The sequence below is a fragment of the Saccoglossus kowalevskii genome, chromosome 18 (genome assembly GCF_978046115.1).
Source record: "Saccoglossus kowalevskii chromosome 18, keSacKowa6.1, whole genome shotgun sequence".
Classification (NCBI taxonomy): domain Eukaryota; kingdom Metazoa; phylum Hemichordata; class Enteropneusta; family Harrimaniidae; genus Saccoglossus; species Saccoglossus kowalevskii.
Window position 1 is genome coordinate 3,532,720 of NC_140658.1, and position 22,433 is coordinate 3,555,152.

The 22,433-nt window shown below is 35.9% G+C and overlaps 1 protein-coding gene and 1 long non-coding RNA gene across 3 annotated transcripts in view; one reads left to right on the forward strand and one right to left on the reverse strand.

The window, feature by feature from the left end:
• Nucleotides 1-22,433, forward strand: part of LOC102803856 (C2 domain-containing protein 5-like) — a 94,006-nt gene that overhangs the window by 2,749 nt on the left and 68,824 nt on the right. The window contains exons 3-11 of one of the 2 annotated variants that reach the window (XM_085493246.1): nucleotides 1,307-1,393; nucleotides 4,076-4,256; nucleotides 5,387-5,472; nucleotides 6,480-6,549; nucleotides 9,701-9,761; nucleotides 15,391-15,528; nucleotides 16,648-16,796; nucleotides 18,926-19,029; nucleotides 21,405-21,513. In XM_085493246.1, coding sequence (XP_085349372.1) covers nucleotides 1,307-1,393; nucleotides 4,076-4,256; nucleotides 5,387-5,472; nucleotides 6,480-6,549; nucleotides 9,701-9,761; nucleotides 15,391-15,528; nucleotides 16,648-16,796; nucleotides 18,926-19,029; nucleotides 21,405-21,513 — 985 coding nt within the window. The remainder of the gene's footprint in view (nucleotides 1-1,306; nucleotides 1,394-4,075; nucleotides 4,257-5,386; nucleotides 5,473-6,479; nucleotides 6,550-9,700; nucleotides 9,762-15,390; nucleotides 15,529-16,647; nucleotides 16,797-18,925; nucleotides 19,030-21,404; nucleotides 21,514-22,433) is intronic. The other variant, XM_085493247.1, reaches the window with a different exon arrangement.
• On the reverse strand, nucleotides 10,120-10,857 carry LOC146731494 (uncharacterized). The gene is made up of 2 exons (XR_014927032.1): nucleotides 10,790-10,857; nucleotides 10,120-10,300 (listed from the first exon to the last, which is right to left on the reverse strand). It is a non-coding gene; the product is annotated as an uncharacterized LOC146731494 (long non-coding RNA).

Genomic DNA, 22,433 nt, shown 5'->3' on the forward strand with positions numbered 1-22,433 from the left:
TGACATGTTCATGGTATGTATTCATAACTCCGCTGTGATACAGGGATGGTCCTGTGTATGGTGTCTGGAATCTGTCTGAATGTGGGTGATTTCTTCTGAAAAAATTGTTAAACCATTTGACTTCATTTTTGTTCCTGCCTTTGATGAGTGTAGATAGAAATTAGTTTATGAGAAGTATTAAAATGCTGAAATGAATTCTACTATGTCTCTATTTTGTCTACAATGCTGATATTGTTAACACACATGCATTGGCTTGACCATTGTCAAATTTGTTCATTTTGTGATAATACCTTTAATTCTTTGTATTTAGTGAACATTTTTGTTATTTTTGGGAAAAAAATGTTATTTTCAATTTCTTTTTGAAATTTACCAGCTCAATTACTTTGACAATTGGTATGGTTGGTTAACAAGTTAGTAACAATTGTAATTGCCATAACAACAACCATATAAACTACCATGGTTGTGATTTAGAACATTATGGTAACAAATTAGTACACATGTATCACCATATAGAACATTATCAACTTAGTTTTGAGAAAGACACTTTACAAAAAGAACAGAACTATTTCAATCGTAAAGTCGCTTGTTTTGTGAATCAAACTCTGAAGGGTAGAACTACACTTTATTTTCCAACTTCCAAATGAAAGTTCAATAATTTTTTGTCAAAAATCTTTGAGTGACAGGCCTATTTTTTTATAATTAGACTTTCTTTAGTAAAAGTTGCTTATGTAGTGAGCTGACCAACCCAATATTTCTGTTTCTTCTTGGTATTTATATACCACTGATACAGATTGCTCCCCCAGTATGCTTACCACCCCAATGTATGTATTGGACTCTCCCTGGTATTTATAAACCACTGATACAGATTGCTCCCACAGTATACTGACCACCCCAATGTATGTATTGGACTCTCCCTGGTATTTATAAACCACTGATACAGATTGCTCCCACAGTATGCTTACCACCCCAATGTATGTATTGGACTCTCCCTGGTATTTATAAACTAATGATACAGATTGCTCCCACAGTATACTGACCACCCTAATGTATGTATTGGACTCTCCCTGGTATTTATAAACCAATGATACAGATTGCTCCCACAGTATGCTTTACCACCCCAATGTATGTATTGGACTGTCTTCATGCATACTTTGAGGTCTCCTCGTAATAACCTCATATTATTATTACATATTACCATTGTAATGGTATATAGTGTTTATTGGAAAACTTCAGGGATTTGAAATGATCACATTATGTAGGTGGTGTGTTTCTCAAGAAATTATTATATGTATCTTTTCATTTCTAGGTGGATGATGAAGAGCTTCAAGATGAACCATTGCAGATACGTATTATGGACTATGACACTTACAGTGCACATGATTCCATTGGAAAGGTAAGTTGTATTCCAACGAATGGGTTGTCAATTACTAGATGCATTTTTAGTCCCCGTTCGGACGCAGTCCGAAAACGGGGACTTATGTTTTGACCGCCATGCGTCTGTGCGTGCGTCCGGACCTGTATCTTAGAAATGCCTGGACCAATCACAACCAAACTTCACACATACATCACACATGATATTATACATATGCAATTTGTTTCACGATCTGATTTAAGATGGCCGAATGGCGGCCATTTTGGTGCTAAAAATCATCAAAATCAAGCATTTCCCAGCTGTTTATAGATGGATTTTGTTCAAACCTTGTATATACGTTGGACATTATAGGACCTTGATGCACAACATGTTGTTTTACGATCTGATTTAAAATGGCCGAATGGCGTCCATTTTTTGTGCTGAAAAATCCTAAAAATCCAGCATTTCTCGGCTGTTTACAGATGGATTTTGTTCAAACTTTGTATATACAGTAGACATTATGGGCCCTTCATGCAAATAATTTTGTTTTTCAGATAAGATTCAAAATGGCCGGCTGGCGGCCATTTTGTTTTAATTAATGTGGTTCTCGTGCCATATCTCTGACTTGTTTTGACTGATTATGTTCAAATTTTAAATATTCATTATACATCATGTCATAGATAAACAGATATATTGGTTCGACGATCATATTCAAAATGGCCGAATGGTTGTCATTTTTGTGCTAAAAAATCATCAAATATCAAGCATTTCTGGCATTTATGGATGGATTTCAGTCAAACTTGGTACGTACATTAGACATTACTGGTTCCTGATGCAAGTCATTTTATTTGTCAGATTGGATTCAAAATGACTGACTGGCGGCCATTTTGTTTTAATGATTGGGCTTCTAGAGCCATGTCTCTTAAATGCTTTGACTGATTATGTTCAAATTTTATATATTCGTTATACATCATGTTATATATATACATGTATTCAAAATGGTTGATTTTGAATGCTGTTCCAGAGCAATATCTCTCAATATGGACAAGTACTTGTTTGACGATCAGATACAAATGTCAATCATTTTAATGTTAAAAAATCATATTTCTGACATGGTTATATTCCAGCTATATTACTATAAACAAAACTATATATCTTAAATTTGATAACTAACAGGGACTGTGCCATGCATGGCTTGTGTGTGATATAATTACATATATTAACACATCAACGTTCCAAGCTATTGCAACGTATCAAACCATAAGTTTCATCAGATACATATATATTGTTTGTAGCCTTTGACATAAAAAGTAATATATATGGTGCCGTAGGAAATGCAACATAATTTCTGCCTTTCCAAAACTTCTTGGTCATGTGTGGATGGATTTTATTCAAACTTTGTACATACATTGAACATTATAGGAACTTATAGGAACATATAGATTTGTTTTGCAGATATACTCAAAATGATCAACTTGCGGTTGTTTTGTTTTAGTGAATACTCTTTTGGAGCCACATGACTGATCATGTTCAAACTATATTCAATGTATCATTCACAATGACATACATGTACCCATGTATTCATTTGGTACTATAATTCAAGGTGGCCAAATAATTACTATAAATATTAAAAATTCAGCAAAATTATTAATTTTCGATTTTTTGCCATTCTAAGCCCAGATCTTGTTCATACATGAACAGGTGTTTTAGTAGTAGTAGTAGTCCAGAGTTTTAAATCCAGTTTTGTCCCTGAAGACGAGGGTGGCCGGATTCACCTTAAACTAGTGGCAATCGCTCTTACCCCCTCCCTCCACTTTGCACGATTTAAAGCATCTCTCATCCTCATCCCAACCTTCCCACTCTCCTCCTCCACTTGCATCTTCCACGTCTTCTTTGGCCTTTCCCTTTTCCTTGGACCACTCACCTCTAAATCAAGGGCCCTTCATAATACATGTACATGCCCATCCTCCCTCCTCAGCACATGCCCATACCAACGTACCCCATTTGCCTTCGCCAACCGATCTACCGCTTCCTTCAAACCCAACATCTGCATCAAGTCTTCAGTTACTTTTCTGTCCATCAACTTCACCCCACACATCACTCTCACCATCGCTCTCTCTGTCCTCCTTAAAATACCCAGCTCATTTTCACTCAAACACCATGTCTCGCTCCCATACAGCAATGCCGATCTCACATAACTCTTATAAACTATTCCTTTCATCTCCAAGGGAAATCACTTCCCATATAGTAGCTCTCCACATTCCCTAAACTTCACCCAAGCAAACCTTGCTCTAGCTGTCACAGCCGCCTCACACCCACCACCCACACTTACCTTGTCCCCCAGGTATGTAAACTCCTTCACTGTCTCAACCTCATCGCACAACTTTTCTTCCTGTTCCACCACCCTTCCAACTCCATTCTTACTCTTCCACACGCAAAATCCCTTGCCAATCTTTGGGTCACCCTCTTCATCTTTGCACATCTCCCATGTATCCACTTCCCACATTTCACACACCGCACTGAATTTGCCTTTACCCTCTTTCCACACATGCCACATGGGTCAACCTTACTCACCAAGGCTTTCTCCTCCGTCCCACTCACCATCACTTTTGTCTTTCCCAGATTTATAAACTTGAATGGGTCCATGATGTTTTTCAGAACAGATTAAAATTATTTGGTTTTGCCAATGCTATAATAATAATGTTTTTATTATCTTGTTGCCAGCTATATATTGATCTTAATCCCTTATTATGGAAAGACGGTGTGACTGGTATATCTGGCTGGTTTCCCATTTACGACACTATGCATGGTATTCGTGGTGAAATAAATGTGGTTATCAGGGTTGAATTATTCACAGATGCAAATAAATACAGAGAATCTTCATGTGGTGTCAAATTTTTTCGCAGTAAGTATAATGCTTAGAAGTGGATTACTATTATTATACTTGTGACTGAATGATGTTACTTTGAATATAGTTATAGGTATTTTTTCTGGATGTACAAATTAATTAAGATACACAATAACTTTCCTTCTGATAGTGCCACCTAGTTGATAAAAACATGGAGAAGATTATTTTTCAAATTCTGCACTCATGAAGAAACTAAGACAAATTTATGAGATTGTTTCAAATACTTGGGAAACTAACAGCAATACTGTCACATCTACAGTCTCAGCAGATGATCACACAGACAAAAATTGCAAATTTGTTTGACAGAAAACTTTCAGTAAGTTTGGGAAGTGGGTAGAATGTAAAAACTGCAGACTGTGCAGGAAACAAGAACATAATACAAAAGAATGTAGAGATTTTCAGAAATCGGTATTGCCTCCTATATCCTAAGCACACAGGAGTTGTTTCTAAGCTTCCTTTGATTTTGATTTTGATCGTGTACCTGAACTTATCAGAAAAAAGATTGTTGCAATTTGTGAAGATCATGTACCAAAACAATAATAACTGATTTGAACATTCTGTGTTTTGCAAAAGTCTTGTTGATAATAATTACTGGCCTGATGTACCTGTATGCAAATCTAGCTGACTTTTTTCCCGGTATTCGGTGCCAAAAGATTGTAGTGCAACACCCAACATTCAGATTTGTATTTCATGACAATTTATTATATTATAATTATAACTGAGTAATAATGAGTGTTTGTAACTCCTCCAAAACAATTATTTATTGTTATCACTGTAAAATATCAACTGTTTGTGATTTTAAAACCAAATGTAGGCTGTCCACACGCAGATGAAGGCTAAATACTTGTACTTTTACAGTACCCACTGTTTTGTATGTGGCTTCTCCTCAATATTTCAAACTAACCATAGAGGGCAGACTTTACTTATGCTAATTATAATTTTATTAGCCTGGCTAGAATGTAAATTTTGTAATTACCAATTTGATAATTATATTACTAGGGTAACTAACAATGATTATATAGATCACTTTAGTAAAAAGATAAACGAGCAGTTGTTGCTTCCACATTTTTTTCATCTTCATGATTTTATAAAATTTCAAATTATAGTAAATTAAATGTTTTACATAGGTAGCTGTGTGCCACATGTTTATACTGCTGCAGCTGTGTATGGCTTTGTAGAAGAATTGGTTGTCAATGACGACCCAGAATATCAGGTATGTTCCATAGAACTCAATAAAACACTGGTACTTGTACATATATAGGTGGCTTTCATACTTTCCAGGAAGGTACCAAGGGTGGTTAGTGTATGATGTCTCGTGGATGTGGAGATCAACTTTAATCATATTAGGCAAGTGTGACCTCCACAAATAGAACCATACAGTGTTTTGTCTGGTGGGCCTGTATTACTTGCATTGACTAACACAATGTTTTTGTAGCATAGTGATATTTCCAATCTTCTATACTGCAAATCAAATTGATTTCAGACTATGCATTATAAAAAGCAGAGCTATATCAGCTAATAGACTGTTTTGTTTTTTAGACCCCGTTCAGATACAGTCCGAAAACAGGGACTTATGTGTGTGCATGAACCAATTACATTCAAACTGCACACATGCATCATACATAATATTATGCTTATGCACAACAATTTGTTTCACGCTCTGATTCAAAATGGCCAAATGGCAGCCATTTTTGTGCTAAAAATCATCAAATATCAAGCATTTCTGGATAGATTTTGTTCAAACATACATTAGACATTATGGGTTCCTGATGCACGTCATTTTATTTTTCAGATCAAATTTAAAATAGCCGACTGGTGGCCATTTTGTGTTAATGAATGCGCTTCTAGAGGCATATCTCTGACATGCTTTGACTGATTATGTTCAATTTTTATATATTCATTATACATTATGGTATAGATATATACATGTATTCAAAATGGCCGATTTTGTTTTAATTAATGCTGTTCCAGAGCAATATCTCTCGATATGGACAAGTACTCGTTTGACGATCAGATACAAGATGTCAATCATTTTAATGTTAAACAATCATCATAATCATATTCCTGACATGTTTATATTTCAACTATCTTTCTATAAACTAAACTGTATATCTTAAATTCGATAACTAACAAGGCTGTCCATGCAAGTGAATTTGATCTGGTATAACATAAACTCACTACTACCAGGCAGTTACATATTATTTATTTATGTCTCCTCAGTGGATTGATAAGATTCGAACACCCAGGTCATCCAATGAAGCAAGGCAGAGATTGTTTTCACAGTTATCAGGTATAATACATTACATGCATGGCTATTTATTCCTGTCTCACTATTGAGAAACTGATTGTTTCACACAGCCTGCAAATAGGACTTTAGTCTTTGGCATCACTCATCTGTATGTGCATAGAAAATATTTTCTTGTTAATTCTGTGGAAAAATACAAATTAAATTTTGCATGCCACAAAAGAGTATCCGTAGTGGGTCAGTTTCATTATTTTTTTTTCGCTCCGCTGTCGACTTTGTCGAGCGGAGCTTATCATATGAGTGATTGTCCGTCGTCGTCCGTGTCAATGTTTTACTTTTTCGACTTCTTCTTGAAAACTACAAGCCTGAATGCTTTGATACTTGGTGTATATGTACCTTGGGTAGACCTCTCTCAGATTTGTTCATTTCATGATGATATCTTCAACTCTCTAATTTTGGTGAATATTGTTGTCATTTTTGGTAAAAAGTGATATTTTCGACTTCTTGTTAAAAACCGCAAGTCCAATTGCTTTGATATTATATATATTGGTACTACATGTTGACCTCTCTCAGGTTTGTTCATTTTGTGATGATATTTTTAATTCTCTAATTTTGGTGAATATTTTTGTCATTTTTGGTAAAAAGTGATATTATCAACTTCTTGTTAAAAACCGCAAGTCCGATTGCTTTGATATTACATATATAGGTACTACACGTGGACCTTTCTCAGATTTGTTCATTTTGTGATGATATCTTCAATTCTCTAATTTTGGTGAATATTTTTGTAATTTTTGGTAAAAAGTGATATTTTCGACTTCTTGTTAAAAATCAATAGTTCAATTGCTTTGATATTACATATATAGATACTACATGTAGACCTTTTTCAGATTTGTTCATTTTGTGATGATATCTTCAGTTCTCTAATTTTGGTGAATATTTTTGCCATTTTTGGTAAAAAGTGATATTTTCGACTTCTTGTTGAAAACTGTAAGGCCGATTGCTTTGATATTACATATATAGGTACTACATGTGGACCTCTCTCAGATTTGTTTATTTTGTGATGATATCTTCAATTCTCTAATTTTGGTGAATATTTTTGTAATTTTTGGTAAAAAGTGATATTTTCGACTTCTTGTTAAAAACCAAAAGTTCAATTGCTTTGATACTACATGTAGACCTTTCTCAGATTTGTTCATTTCGTAATGATATCTTCAATTCTCTAATTTTGGTGAATATTTTTGTCATTTTTGGTAGAAAGTGATATTTTCGACTTCTTGTTAAAACTGCAAGTCCAATTGCTTTGATACTATACATATTGTTCATTTTCTAATGATGTCTTCAGCTCTTTAATTGAAATGTGCATTGCTAACAGCGGAGCTATCTCAGCCGATAGGCTGCTTGTTTAATCATCCAATAATGATAATTATAACACCTTGTGTGCAGGATCTTAACCAGTTTAAAACCAGTTTATGTATAAACCATACCAATATACATGTACAACACCACAAGATACTAAGACATCTATCTGTACATGCATGCCTGTATGTTTATGCATAAACCATACATTTGTTGTACCAATATACATGTACAACGCCACATGATACCAAGACATCTATCTGTACATGCATGCCTGTATGTTTATGCATAAACCATACCAATATACATGTACAATGCCACATGATACCAAGACATCTATCTGTACATGCATGCCTGTATGTTTATGTATAAACCATACCAATATACATGTACAACGCCACATGATACCAAGACATCTATCTGTACATGCATGCCTGTATGTTTATGCATAAACCATACCAATATACATGTACAACGCCACATGATACCAAGACATCTATCTGTACATGCATGCCTGTATGTTTATGCATAAACCATACCAATATACATGTACAGCACCACAAGATACCAAGACATCTATCTGTACATGCATGCCTGTATGTTTATGTATAAACCATACCAATATACATGTACAACACCACATGATACCAAGACATCTATCTGTACATGCATGCCTGTATGTTTATGTATAAACCATACCAATATACATGTACAACACCACATGATACCAAGACATCTATCTGTACATGCATGCCTGTATGTTTATGTATAAACCATACCAATATACATGTACAACGCCACATGATACCAAAACATCTATCTGTACATGCATGCCTGTATGTTTATGTATAAACCATACCAATATACATGTACAACGCCACAAGATACCAAGACATCTATCTGTACATGCATGCCTATATGTTTATGTATAAACCATACCAATATACATGTACAACGCCACATGATACCAAGACATCTATCTGTACATGCATGCCTGTATGTTTATGCATAAACCATACCAATATACATGTACAACACCACAAGATACCAAGACATCTATCTGTACATGCATGCCTGTATGTTTATGTATAAACCATACCAATATACATGTACAATGCCACAAGATACCAAGACATCTATCTGTACATGCATGCCTGTATGTTTATGTATAAACCATACCAATATACATGTACAACACCACATGATACCAAGACATCTATCTGTACATGCATGCCTGTATGTTTATGTATAAACCATACCAATATACATGTACAACACCACATGATACCAAGACATCTATCTGTACATGCATGCCTGTATGTTTATGTAGAAACCATACCAATATACATGTACAACACCACATGATACCAAGACATCTATCTGTACATGCATGCCTGTATGTTTATGCATAAACCATACCAATATACATGTACAATGCCACATGATACCAAGACATCTATCTGTACATGCATGCCTGTATGTTTATGCATAAACCATACCAATATACATGTACAACACCACAAGATACCAAGACATCTATCTGTACATGCATGCCTGTATGTTTATGTATAAACCATACCAATATACATGTACAACGCCACATGATACCAAAACATCTATCTGTACATGCATGCCTGTATGTTTATGCATAAACCATACCAATATACATGTACAACACCACAAGATACCAAGACATCTATCTGTACATGCATGCCTGTATGTTTATGTATAAACCATACCAATATACATGTACAACACCACAAGATACCAAGACATCTATCTGTACATGCATGCCTGTATGTTTATGTATAAACTATACCAATATACATGTACATTGTAGGTGAGCTACAGCGAAAAATTGGATTAAAAGTATTGGAAACAGGAGGAAATGCACTAATAGGGTGAGTAAAGTAATGTGTATTGTTTGAAGATGCCACAATCTGATTAAAATCTGATGTAGTGTTTAATTATTTTGGCTATAAACTTATTTTAATTTTATTTTTTATTATATTTGTTATTAATGCCCTTTTATTTTATTATTTTACTTTGATTTTGATTTTGTGATTTTTTTTTTTAATTCCGCCCTACCTACATCTGATCCGACGCCTATGTAAGTCCCGTTCAAATCTCGCATAAGTAACAGCTAATCACAGCCCCTCCCTTTTATGCAGGCTGTCGGTTGCTTACTTTTCAGTGTAGCGATACTCTACGGGCAATCTTTCTGTACATTATATTTTGCCCACTTGAATAAACCATTAATAGAAAATTGCTAGTATATTTTTATTTGCAAAAGAAATTCCACAGCATTTTACAATTTTTGTCATTACATTGAATATTTTTTTCACTTCCAACAAATGTGTACACTTCCAGATACATCTTCGCCAGCCAATGTTCGTTCATTCAGTCATCGCTTCAATTTTACATCACTGAGCATAATTATCTAGAATGGAAGCAAAAAAATAAGTAAATCATAATGATTAGAACACTGTAAACAGCTATAGTAAACAATGCAAACTGATTTTAAATTGTATAACGGTCACCGGCCCACGGCATCGACGCAGAAAATTGGAGCAAACAAATATTTCCTGATCAATTGCGATGTGTTCCAAATAAAAAATATTTTATTCCAGTCCAAATCAGCTCAATTACTTTAATAAAGAGTTATTGTATAATGTACAAAATGTTGATACAATTTGATGAATATTTACAGCTTCAATACCGTAGACGATTTTGGCCCGATCGTCAACAAAACATCACCCGTCTCCAGGGCAGGTGACTGGAAAAAGACACTGGTGTTCGGTCGAACCGGTGGAAACAAAATTGTCACTCCCAGAATAACTATGCGAAATAACGATCTAAAGTCGAACCATTCGAGCCACAATATTAACATAAAAATGACTTTCGTTGCATTTGACAATGATAAACTTACCGAAAAGCCATGTTATTCACGGTCGCTAACGTCGGTATAATCTGCCATTTTATTTGAGTGTGTTTGTCACCTGACTCTGCCCGATGACGTCATCATGTGCGCTATAGAAGGAGGTCTGTGATTCTTTAACTAAAATCGTCGATAGTGGGTATCGTTGAAATCTCGTTACATAGGCATCGGGTCAGATGCCACTGCTGTCTGTCAGAGAGTTTAAATCAATGCTTATTACCGTAGTTAGCTAATTTGATTATAATCACTATTTTTAGCTCACATTTTACTATTGAGAAAAAATGAATGGCCTAATTATGCATCAGTATGAGCTGTTAAAGACGTTAATCAGGAAATAATGTGGTTTCCCTGGCAACCAGTGCATCTCCATAGCACAGTGCATAAAACAGCATTTTTTATCAGTTTAATGAGTCTGAAAGCTATTTTTCTGCTGCCCTGTATTGTTGCTATTCAAACAAACAACTGAACAATTAACCAATATCACATATTCCATCAATTAAAATATATAACAACAATTCTTTTGTATGCCATGTGTTGAAGCATAATTTTAATAACTGTAGTCACTAGACGTGATACTTGATCATTTCCACTGTTCATGTTTTTTTTATATTTAAAACATTTATTATTGAGTCAATTGACATAAACACTACATAGTTACATGTATGTGTACCAAACAATTACATTGCACAACAAACAAGTACAAAGTCTCCAAAAAATATTATAATTTTTCAGGTAGTCATGTTGATATGCTAGGTCGTTGCTACAATTTTCATAAATTTTCTCTATTTTTTAAAATGTTTTCCCAATTTACCTTTTCTGTTTGCAATCAAGTACTCAGTTTTCTGTACCTTCTGCACAATGTCTTTAAATTTCTCAAATTTTGGTTTTATACTCCGACATCTGCAAATATAAATAAATCTCCTGACAACCAAAAGCAAAATATTTAACAGGAGGGGGAGAAGACTATCACCAAGCAAAAAGCATTCTGGGTCGTTTACCCGAGGGAAACTCAGTTTTGTCCCCCATATCTCAAAGAAGGTATCCAAAATAATTTTACTACTGGACATTCATAGAAAAGATGAAGCAGATTTTCGTCAGGCCCCTTACAGAACGTACAGGCTCCTGATTCAATTTTTGGTGGGGTCATCTTACAAAGAACAGAGTTGGTTACCAGGATATTGTGGATGATTTTCCATTGAAGTTCCCTGAGCTTTGACTCTATTGTGAGTCTATATGGTGCTAAGTAAATACTTTCCCATTCAGTAATATTGGAGTTCAATGTTTTAACATAATAAATTTCAGATCTTGGCGAAATAAAATATTGCTTTATCACTTCTGGAGTCACCAACTTAGTTTTACATTGTTTCAAATGAATTTGAACGCCCACAAATCTGATACCCAACATATCATCCTCAAGGCTAGCAAATTTGTTCATATCTACTTCCTTTTTCCATTCGCATGGTAGTGCGACCACAATTCCAAACCAATCCAAAAACCTCTTGCAAGGTATTTCCCTTTTTTCCACTTCACCCCATTGAAGAAGTTGGCCCTTATTATCAAAAAGATTTCCAACATAGTGGAAACCAGCCTCTCTGAAATCTCCCAAAAATATACTTCTGCCTCCTTGTAAAATATGTTTGTTGTTCTAAATACTTTGATTTAGGGGATGCTTTTCACCATCTTGCAGAGCTGTGACTGCTAGCCACGACTCTAACATACTACGAAAGAAACCCCTCACAGTAATTGGAAGAACATTAATATTAAAATTACTTCTTAAAAGAGTTTCTATTCCCCCAGCTTTTTTTCATAACACAACTAGAGATGTCAGAATAAAAAACTTTTATCCATTTTATAAAACTTGGGCCAAAATTATAAGTCTCCAATGCTCTAAGAGGAAGGGCCATTCCACAGTATCAAAAGCTTTTTCAAAGTCTACTGGTAATAACAAACCAGGGATGTTCTCCTCGTCCATGTACTCCATTACACAGTCAACCAATCTCACAAAATCTCCAATAAATGTATTTTTGACAAAAGTCGATTGGGTTGTATGTATTAAGTGTAGAAGGACTTTTTCTTTTAGCTATACATTTTGTACCAATGTTATAATCTGAATTGAGGAGTGATATATAGGCTGCCAATTTTGGATCTTGCTATTATCACTTCCTTTTTTCTCCAGCAATATTATTACAGCTTGTCGTTGAGATGTACATAGCCTGCTTTTTGACTCCTGTGTGCGAAGCACAAAAAGGGAGTCTTTGCAGTTAGTGTGTCTGTGTGTCTGTATGTGTGTGTGTATGTGTGTCTGTCTGTTCCACTGATATCTCAAGAACCATACATCAATTTTTGATGAAACTTGGTGCATAGATGCTCTGGGCCAATGCGCAGATTTGATTAGGTTTTGGTAAAAATCCATGCATATTAATTACCTAATTTGCATGATAATTAGCTGATTTTTAGCTGTTCCATGACTGTTCCACTGATATCTAAAGAACGACTCTTTGAATTTTGTTGAAACTTGGCACACAGATGCTCCAAACGAATGCGCAGATTTGATTAGTTCAGGGTAGAAATGTGTGCAATATTAATTACCTAATTTGCATAATGATTAATCAATTTTCGGCTTTTCCACTGATATCTCAAGTACTAATCATCACATTTCAATGACACTTGATACATAGATGTCATAGGACACTGCACAGACCTGATAGTTTTTAGGGTAATATGAGTACATATTAATTACCTAATTTGCATAATTAGTTAATTTTCAGCTTTTGATATTTCAAGTAGTAATCATCACATTTCAATGAAATTTGGTACATAGATGTCATAGGACACTGCACAGACCTGATAGTTTTTAGGGTAATATGAGTACATATTAATTACCTAATTTGCATAATTAATTTTCAGCTTTTGATATTTCAAGTAGTAATCATCACATTTCAATGAAATTTGGTACATAGATGTCATAGGACACTGCACAGACCTGATAGTTTTTAGGGTAATATGAGCACATACTAATTACCTAATTTGCATAATTAATTAATTTTCAGCTTTTGATATATCAAGTAGTAATCATCATATTTCAATGAGACTTTTGCTACATAGATCTTCTAGGATTATGCAGACACCTGATTAGTTTTAATTGAATATTAATTACCTAATTTGCATAATGTTCCACTGATATATAAAGAACCACAAATTGGATTTTAATGAAACTTTTAAAGAGAACTATGCAGAAACCCAATTAGTTTTTGGTAAATATTTATGCTTATTAATCACCTAATTAACATAATTTATTAACACTGATATCTCAATTACTGATCATCACATTTGAATAAAATTTGGTAAATAAATGCTCTAGAACAATAGACAGGCCTGATTAATTTTGATTAATATTAATTCTCTAAATGGCATAATAATTCTTAATTTTTGTTCTGTTCTGTTCATATTAGTTACCTGATTTACATAATTAGTTTTCATCCAGAATTTTTGGTTTTCGCTCCAGATTTTCTATTTTTACTGTTTGTTTTTTCTTTTTTTATTTATTAAAAGTTATTGAGGTTTTCTTAACACAATATTTAAGCCAGTCCCATACCATACGCGGGTCCTCAATATCCTTGCCTTCTTTTAGCCAACTAGGGAACTGGTTTTCAATAAGCTCAATATAATCAGTGTCTCTCAATAAGCTAGTATTCAATTTCCAATATGAGGGACCACGTACAGTTTCGTCATATTTCAAGCTAATGACGACCGTCGAATGATCAGACAGCACACCGGAAAAATTTCTGTTTTAACTACATCACTAATAAGTGACTGGCTTACCAGAAAATAGTCTAGTCTACTTTGGATCAATTCAGGATTAAAACGTATCCATGTAAAGCTACTTTTCTCAGGATGTATAATTCTCCATACATCTACCAGATCAACCGCCTCCAAAAGGCCATGAAACATTTCCGAAACACGAACCGTTCTCTGGGGGTTACCACCTTTCCTATCTTTAACCATGTCCAATACAATGTTGTGATTGCTTCCCCCCCCCCCCATACAATTTGGATATCTGGGTCTGACATGCTCCCCCTGATCTCACTGAGTAAATTCTTCAGAAAATTGATGTACAGTTTTTCTTCATTTGGGGCGTATGAATTAACCAAAAGAAAATGTTTCCCATATAGCATAACATCATGAATTAAATACCTGCCCCCTGGGTCACATATTGTATTTAAAACCTCATAGTCTATGTTTCGAAAGATAGTCAACACCCCCTTACTGTTGGAAACACCATGGCTAAAAAACATCTTTCCCCTGCACTGCTTACTCCAAAATTTAACCACATCTGTACTGCTATGCGTTTCGTGCATAAAAACAATACTAGAGCCTAGCTTATTAACCACCTAAACACTTTTCCTTTTTTTGCAACAACCCCTGTTCATGGTTATTAGGTACAGGGGTACTCACTCAGTCTTGTGAATCACTTTTATTTGGTCAATTAACAATTTAATGAAGGAAAAGGAAATTCTCCTGTGACCAATCTAACATGCGTTTGTGATGTGCAAATATTATTAGAGTGTGAACATATATATATTTTTTTTCAGTTACAATCAATGTTTTGACTTAGAGGGTGAGTCTGGTATTGTAGTTCGTGGTGTTGGTACTGCTGTTTATCTTATTAAGACAAGTACATTGCTATCATCACCCCTTTCAGCCAGTCCATCGAGGGATCCACTACGAGAGTTAGTATTATCTAAACCTAATTGTAGATGGCAAACACTCTTGTCTGTTGGATATAGTTAGTTACTAAAGGGTTCATTCTCTTCTATTATTCACACTACCCACTGGATGATCCATTATTAGTCCTTGTTCGAATGTAGTTTGAAAGCAGGGACTTATGGATTGACCACTGTGTGTGCATCCATGCAGGCAGACTGATATATTAGACATGCGTGGACTGTTTACATTCAAACTTCACACATACATGTACATGTACATCATACATAATATTATACATATGCACATCAATTTTTTTCATGATCTGTTTCAAGATGGCCAAATAGCGACCGTTTTTGTGCTAAAAAATTATCAAAATCAAGCATTATGCAGCTGTTTACAGATGTATTTTGTTGGTATATGTACATTGAACATTATGGGTCTCTGATGCACATCATTTTGTTTCCAAAATCAGATTCAAAATGGCTAAGTGGTGGCCTTTTGTTTTAATGAATGCAGTTCTAGAGCCATATCTCTGACATGCTTTGACTGATGTTCAAATTTAAATATTCATTATACATCATGTCATAGATATACAGATGTATGGGTTTAACTGTCCATTTCAAAATGTCTGACTGGTGGCTATTTTGTTTTAATTAATGCGCTCATATTATATTATTATAAACAAAACTATAAAACTTAGATTTAATAACTAACAAGGACTGTGCCATGCATGGCTTGTTATATTCTTTTCCTCACTGTTGGCTGCATGTTCATTCCAAAAATTATTAATTAGATTTATTCTATTTTTTCTCAATTATTGCATATCATAGTTTGTGGGAATTTAGCAGGAAAAAGTAAGTGACTTTCTGAGGCATTGCTGGGATTTTTACTTGCTATATCTTTTTCATTTTTCTTCAGTCTCTTTTGACTACTCAGTAATATCATCAACCATCTAAATATGTGGATGCAGTAATTGTACATACTGATATACCTCATACACTTGTAGCAGTGTGCTCATTTAGGTGTACTTGGCCTGCCTCAGATATTGAAAACTGCTGACAATTAGTTAACACTTTATTGTGTTGAAGATTTTAACATAAAGTATGTATAAAAGAATTTTGTTAATTTTTTTTTATTCCAAGATGTCTACTTCCTGAGGAAGTTGATCCCTTATCGCCAAATTCACCAACGACTGTGCTACCACCCAAGATGTCACCGACCAAGTCAGTACCATGTGTAAGCTCCACAAGAAGAGCATCTGATTCAGATTTATCAGCAACACCCACAAAAGGTGAGTTGTATGCAACATACAAAACTTAGTGCAGCTCAGCTGTAACCATAGAATATTGCTATATGTGTTATATGGCTGTGAGGTTTAATCATTCTCGTGTGAGCTGAGTCATTTGTGTGTGAGCTGAGTCATTTGTGTGTGAGCTGAGTCATTTGTGTGTGAGCGGAGTCATTTGTGTGTGAGCTGAGTCATTCGTGTGTGAGCTGAGTCATTTGTGTGTGAGCTGAGTCATTTGTGTGTGAGCAGAGTCATTTGTGTGTGAGCTGAGTCATTTGTGTGTGAGCTGAGTCATTTGTGTGTGAGCTGAGTCATTCGTGTGTGAGCGGAGTCATTCGTGTGTGAGCGGAGTCATTCTTGTGTGAGCTGAGTCATTCTTGTGTGAGCTGAGTCATTCTTGTGTGAGCTGAGTCATTCTTGTGTGAGCTGAGTCATTCTTGTGTGAGCTAAGTCATTCTTGTGTGAGCTGAATCATTTTTGTGTGAGCTGAATCATTCTTGTGTGAGCTGAGTCATTCTCAAGTTAGCTGAGTCATTCTTGTGTGAGCTGAGTCATTCTCGTGTGAGCTGAATCATTCTTGTGTGAGCTAAATCATTCTTGTGTGAGCTGAATCATTCTTGTGTGAGCTGAGTCATTCTTGTGTGAGCTGAGTCATTCTCAAGTTAGCTGCATCTTTTTTGTGTGAGCTGAGTTATTACCGTGTGAGCAGAGTCATTCTTGTGTGAGCTGAGTCATTATCGTGTGAGCGGAGTCATTCTCGTGTGAACGGAGTCATTCTCGTGTGAGCGGAGTCATTCTCGTGTGAGCGGAGTCATTCTCGTGTGAGCAGAGTCATTCTCGTGTGAGCGGAGTCATTCTCGTGTGAGCAGAGTCATTCTCGTGTGAGCGGAGTGTGAAATGTAGGTGTGATGCAGGAATCTGACAAATCTTGTATACATATAATGAAACCTTCAGATTAATTCTTCGTACTATATTTTGCACAATGAGTGGGAAGTTTAATATTGGAAGGGAGATTTCAGTGCTTCACCATTTGGTTAAAGTTAGTGGCTGTGGCCGGTGATTTCAGTGCAACTTGTTTGACCCTTTGAGTTGGAATACTTACATGTATAATGGTTGATGAATGTGTCGTGATATCAAGAGAGTTTGCATACATTTTTTTAAAACTTTGAGTTGTCTCTTGTTGTTGATTGTTTCTGTCCATAGTAACACCAGCCAAAGTGGAAAGTTGTTCAGTATTCGTGTTTGATGAATTGATAATAATTAAGTGGTGACCTTTGGCACTAAACTGACATCATATCTTACATGATTGGGTGGTTTTTCAAAGACTTACATGCCCATATTTGTTCAACTGGTGGGTAATTCCAACACCTAAGAATCATTTGTGCCTTTTCTGTTCGCTCTTGACTTTACTTTTTTCGAAATCACAGAAAATCAATGTACAATTACTGTAGCTGTGAAACTTCATTGGCTATGATGCCGATTGAGATTTTGTTTACTTCTGACAAAATATGCTAATAATGGCATTTGAATAACATCAATGTTTCAATTTGACCAAATTTTGTCATTTTCTGTTACAGAAGAATTTGTTTAATTACATGGCAACATTGTCCAGTCATCAATCATCATGAAACAGATGGGAAATTACAAACAATTTGTTAATATTTAAAATGCATCATCTGTTATGATTATTTACTTCTGTCAGTTATTTTGATAAAATTTGTCTGACTTGCTGCCATTGTCAAAAATAACCCCAATTCACAATTGATCTGATTAAATGTTATGCTATATGTATTAGTCTTTTATGGAAAAATCGTGATGTTTGGTCATCAATAAAGTTTTGTGCTAAATGACTGCTGGCCCACGATTCTGACCTTAGTCTTGAAATGTTCAGAAGTTTTTATAACATATCAGTGATTGCATATATTCTTTATTCACATGGAAGTTTAAATTTGACATTGATTGGAAACTACTCTTATATACGTAAGACAAAAATCATGAAAATCTGTTTTGAATTATTTGTTTGGAGTAATGTAATGTCTACCTTAATGTATTCATGTATGCCATGTTACACTTGGTCAATGATATAACTATTGTCAACACTGATGATTTGAAAGTCATTATTTTTTTTTAAGCTACAGAAAACAGTCAGGGAAGCAGCGGCAGTGGAAGTGGAGGTATTCCAAAATCTGTGTTTCCATCCAAGCCCATCGTACAACAGAGTAGCATTGATATGTTTGTAAGTTCATTTTTTCCTTGCCTGTAGTGTAGTGTAAACGAAGGGGAAGGTTTAGTACCGGGTAAGGGGAAGATTTTGGCGTCGTCGTTGTTGTTAGCGTGACTTGTGGGTGCGATAACTCAAATAATTTTTACACCTATCAGTTTCAAATTTATATATGTTATAAACAACTTTTGTTATGTTTTTTTAAATACATGCGACACTTCACAACTTGCAATGACTGTATCACTGCCTCATCCATGACACTTCACACCTTGCCATGACTGTATCACTGCCTCATCTATGACACTTCACACCTTGCAATGACCGTATCACTGCCTTCACACCTTGCAATGACTGTCTCACTACCTCATCCATGACACTTCACACCTTTCAATGACTGTATCACTACCTCATCCATGACACTTCACACCTTTCAATGACTGTATCACTACCTCATCTATGACACTTCACACCTTGCAATGACCGTATCACTACCTCATCTATGACACTTCACACCATGCAATGACCATATAACTGCCTCATCCATGACACTTCACACCTTGCAATGACTGTATCACTACCTCATCAATGACACTTCACACCTTGCAATGACTGTATCACTACTTCAACCATGACACTTCAAACCTTGCAATGGCTGTATCACTGCCTCATCCATGACACTTCACACCTTGCAATGACTGTATCACTGCCTCATCCATGACACTTCACACCTTGCAATTACTGTATCACTGCCTCATCCATGACACTTCACACCTTGCAATGACTGTATCACTGCCTCATCCATGACACTTCACACCTTGACATGACTGTATCACTGCCTCATCCATGACACTTCACACCTTGCAATGACTGTATCACTACCTCATCCATGACACTTCACACCTTGCAATGACTGTATCACTACTTCATCCATGACACTTCACACCTTGCAATGGCTGTATCACTGCCTCATCCATGACACTTCACACCTTGCAATGACTGTATCACTGCCTCATCCATGACACTTCACACATTGCAATGACTGTATCACTGCCTCATCCATGACACTTCACACCTTGCAATGACTGTATCACTGCCTCATCCATGACACTTCACACCTTGCAATGACTGTATCACTACCTCATCTATGACACTTCACACCTTGCAATGACCGTATCACTGCCTCATCTATGACACTTCACACCTTGTAATGACTGTATCACTACCTCATCCATGACACTTCACACCTTGCAATGACTGTATCACTACCTCATCAATGACACTTCACACCTTGCAATGACTGTATCACTACTTCAACCATGACACTTCACACCTTGCAATGGCTGTATCACTGCCACGTCCATGACACTTCACACCTTGCAATGCCTGTATCACTGCCTCATCCATGACACTTCACACCTTGCAATTACTGTATCACTGCCTCATCCATGACACTTCACATCTTGCAATGACTGTATCACTGCCTCATCCATGACACTTCACACCTTGAAATGACTGTATCACTGCCTCATCCATGACACTTCACACCTTGCAATGACTGTATCACTACCTCATCCATGACACTTCACACCTTGCAATGACTGTATCACTACTTCATCCATGACACTTCACACCTTGCAATGGCTGTATCACTGCCTCATCCATGACACTTCACACCTTGCAATGACTATATCACTGCCTCATCCATGACACTTCACACATTGCAATGACTGTATCACTGCCTCATCCATGACACTTCACACCTTGCAATGACTGTATCACTGCCTCATCCATGACACTTCACACCTTGCAATGACTGTATCACTACCTCATCTATGACACTTCACACCTTGCAATGACCGTATCACTACCTCATCTATGACACTTCACACCATGCAATGACCATATCACTGCCTCATCCATGACACTTCACACCTTGCAATGACTGTATCACTGCCTCATCTATGACACTTCACACCTTGCATTGACTGTATCACTACTTCATCCATGACACTTCACACCTTGCAATGGCTGTATCACTGCCTCATCCATGACACTTCACACCTTGCAATGACTGTATCACTGCCACGTCTATGACACTTTACACCTTGCAATGACTGTATCACTACCTCATCTATGACACTTCACACCTTGCAATGACTGTATCACTGCCTCACCCATGACACTTCACACAATGCAATGACCGTATCACTACCTCATCCATGACACTTCACACCTTGCAATGACTGTATCACTGCCACGTCTATGACACTTTACACCTTGCAATGACCGTATCACTACCTCATTCATGACATTTCACACCTTGCAATGACCGTATCACTACCTCATCTGTTACTACTCAATCCAATACATATTTTTTGACCTTGTTGCAGGAATATCCATTTTTCAGTATAAATCATTTTCCTCCTGGCTTTTTGGTTCACCTTGGTGGAATGGTTACTGCTAGATCTGTCAAGTTGCTTGACAGAATACACAACCCTGGTAAGTTAAAAGCTTTCAAACCTTTAATTTCCTACCAGATGTTATGTACATAAAGTTTTGGATTCTGTCCATGCTCCTATTGCCATTTTCAGACATGCTTGGACTGACTTTTTTTAATTCAAAGTTAGTACAAAGTTGGTATGCACACCACTGACATTACTGATGCATGTCAGTGGTGGTTATGTTAGTGTTGTTTTTTTTTGTTTGTTTTTTTGATAAATTTTGTTGAAGGTATGTACAAAGACAATAAAAAAGGCAAACATTGACTTGTTATTTTTTTGGTTTCAAAAACCTTTGACAGAATGATGGCTATTTTGTCTCCAAAAAAACACTCTTAAAAAATGTCATAAACCATTTCTCAGGTATGCCATAGCCAATTTCTATCAAGCTTGGTAACATGATAGGTTACTTGTCAACTTTCAGCAATGTTGGTTTTATTTATTGTGTCCAAATCATTTTTTGCTTCTGTCTGTGCTTTGTGTTGGAACATTGTCTATCTGTCCATCCATCCTTCTGTTTGTTTGTTTGTTTGTTGGCTGTCCGTCTGTCCATCCATCCGCCCGTCTGTCCGTATGTATGTATGTGTTTCTTTGTCAAATATTGTTCCATTTATATCTCAAAAACAACTGACTGGATTGAAATACCGTAAAAGTCCTAATATAAACCACTGTTTATATTACAATGTATCAATTTAAAAATTGAGGTCAAAAGCTCAAATTCAGGGTGTGGTTCATAATACTTACATATTGGAATCACTAAATGGGTGTGGTCATTTTTTTCCACAGCACATGCTCAAAACAAACATTCACTATGTTCAATTACCCACCATAAACTCCGGTCAGTCAAAATGACTATTTTGAACTGTAGACATTAATCAGCGATTCTGCCAATGACGGAGAGATAGAATCTAGGTCAGGGGA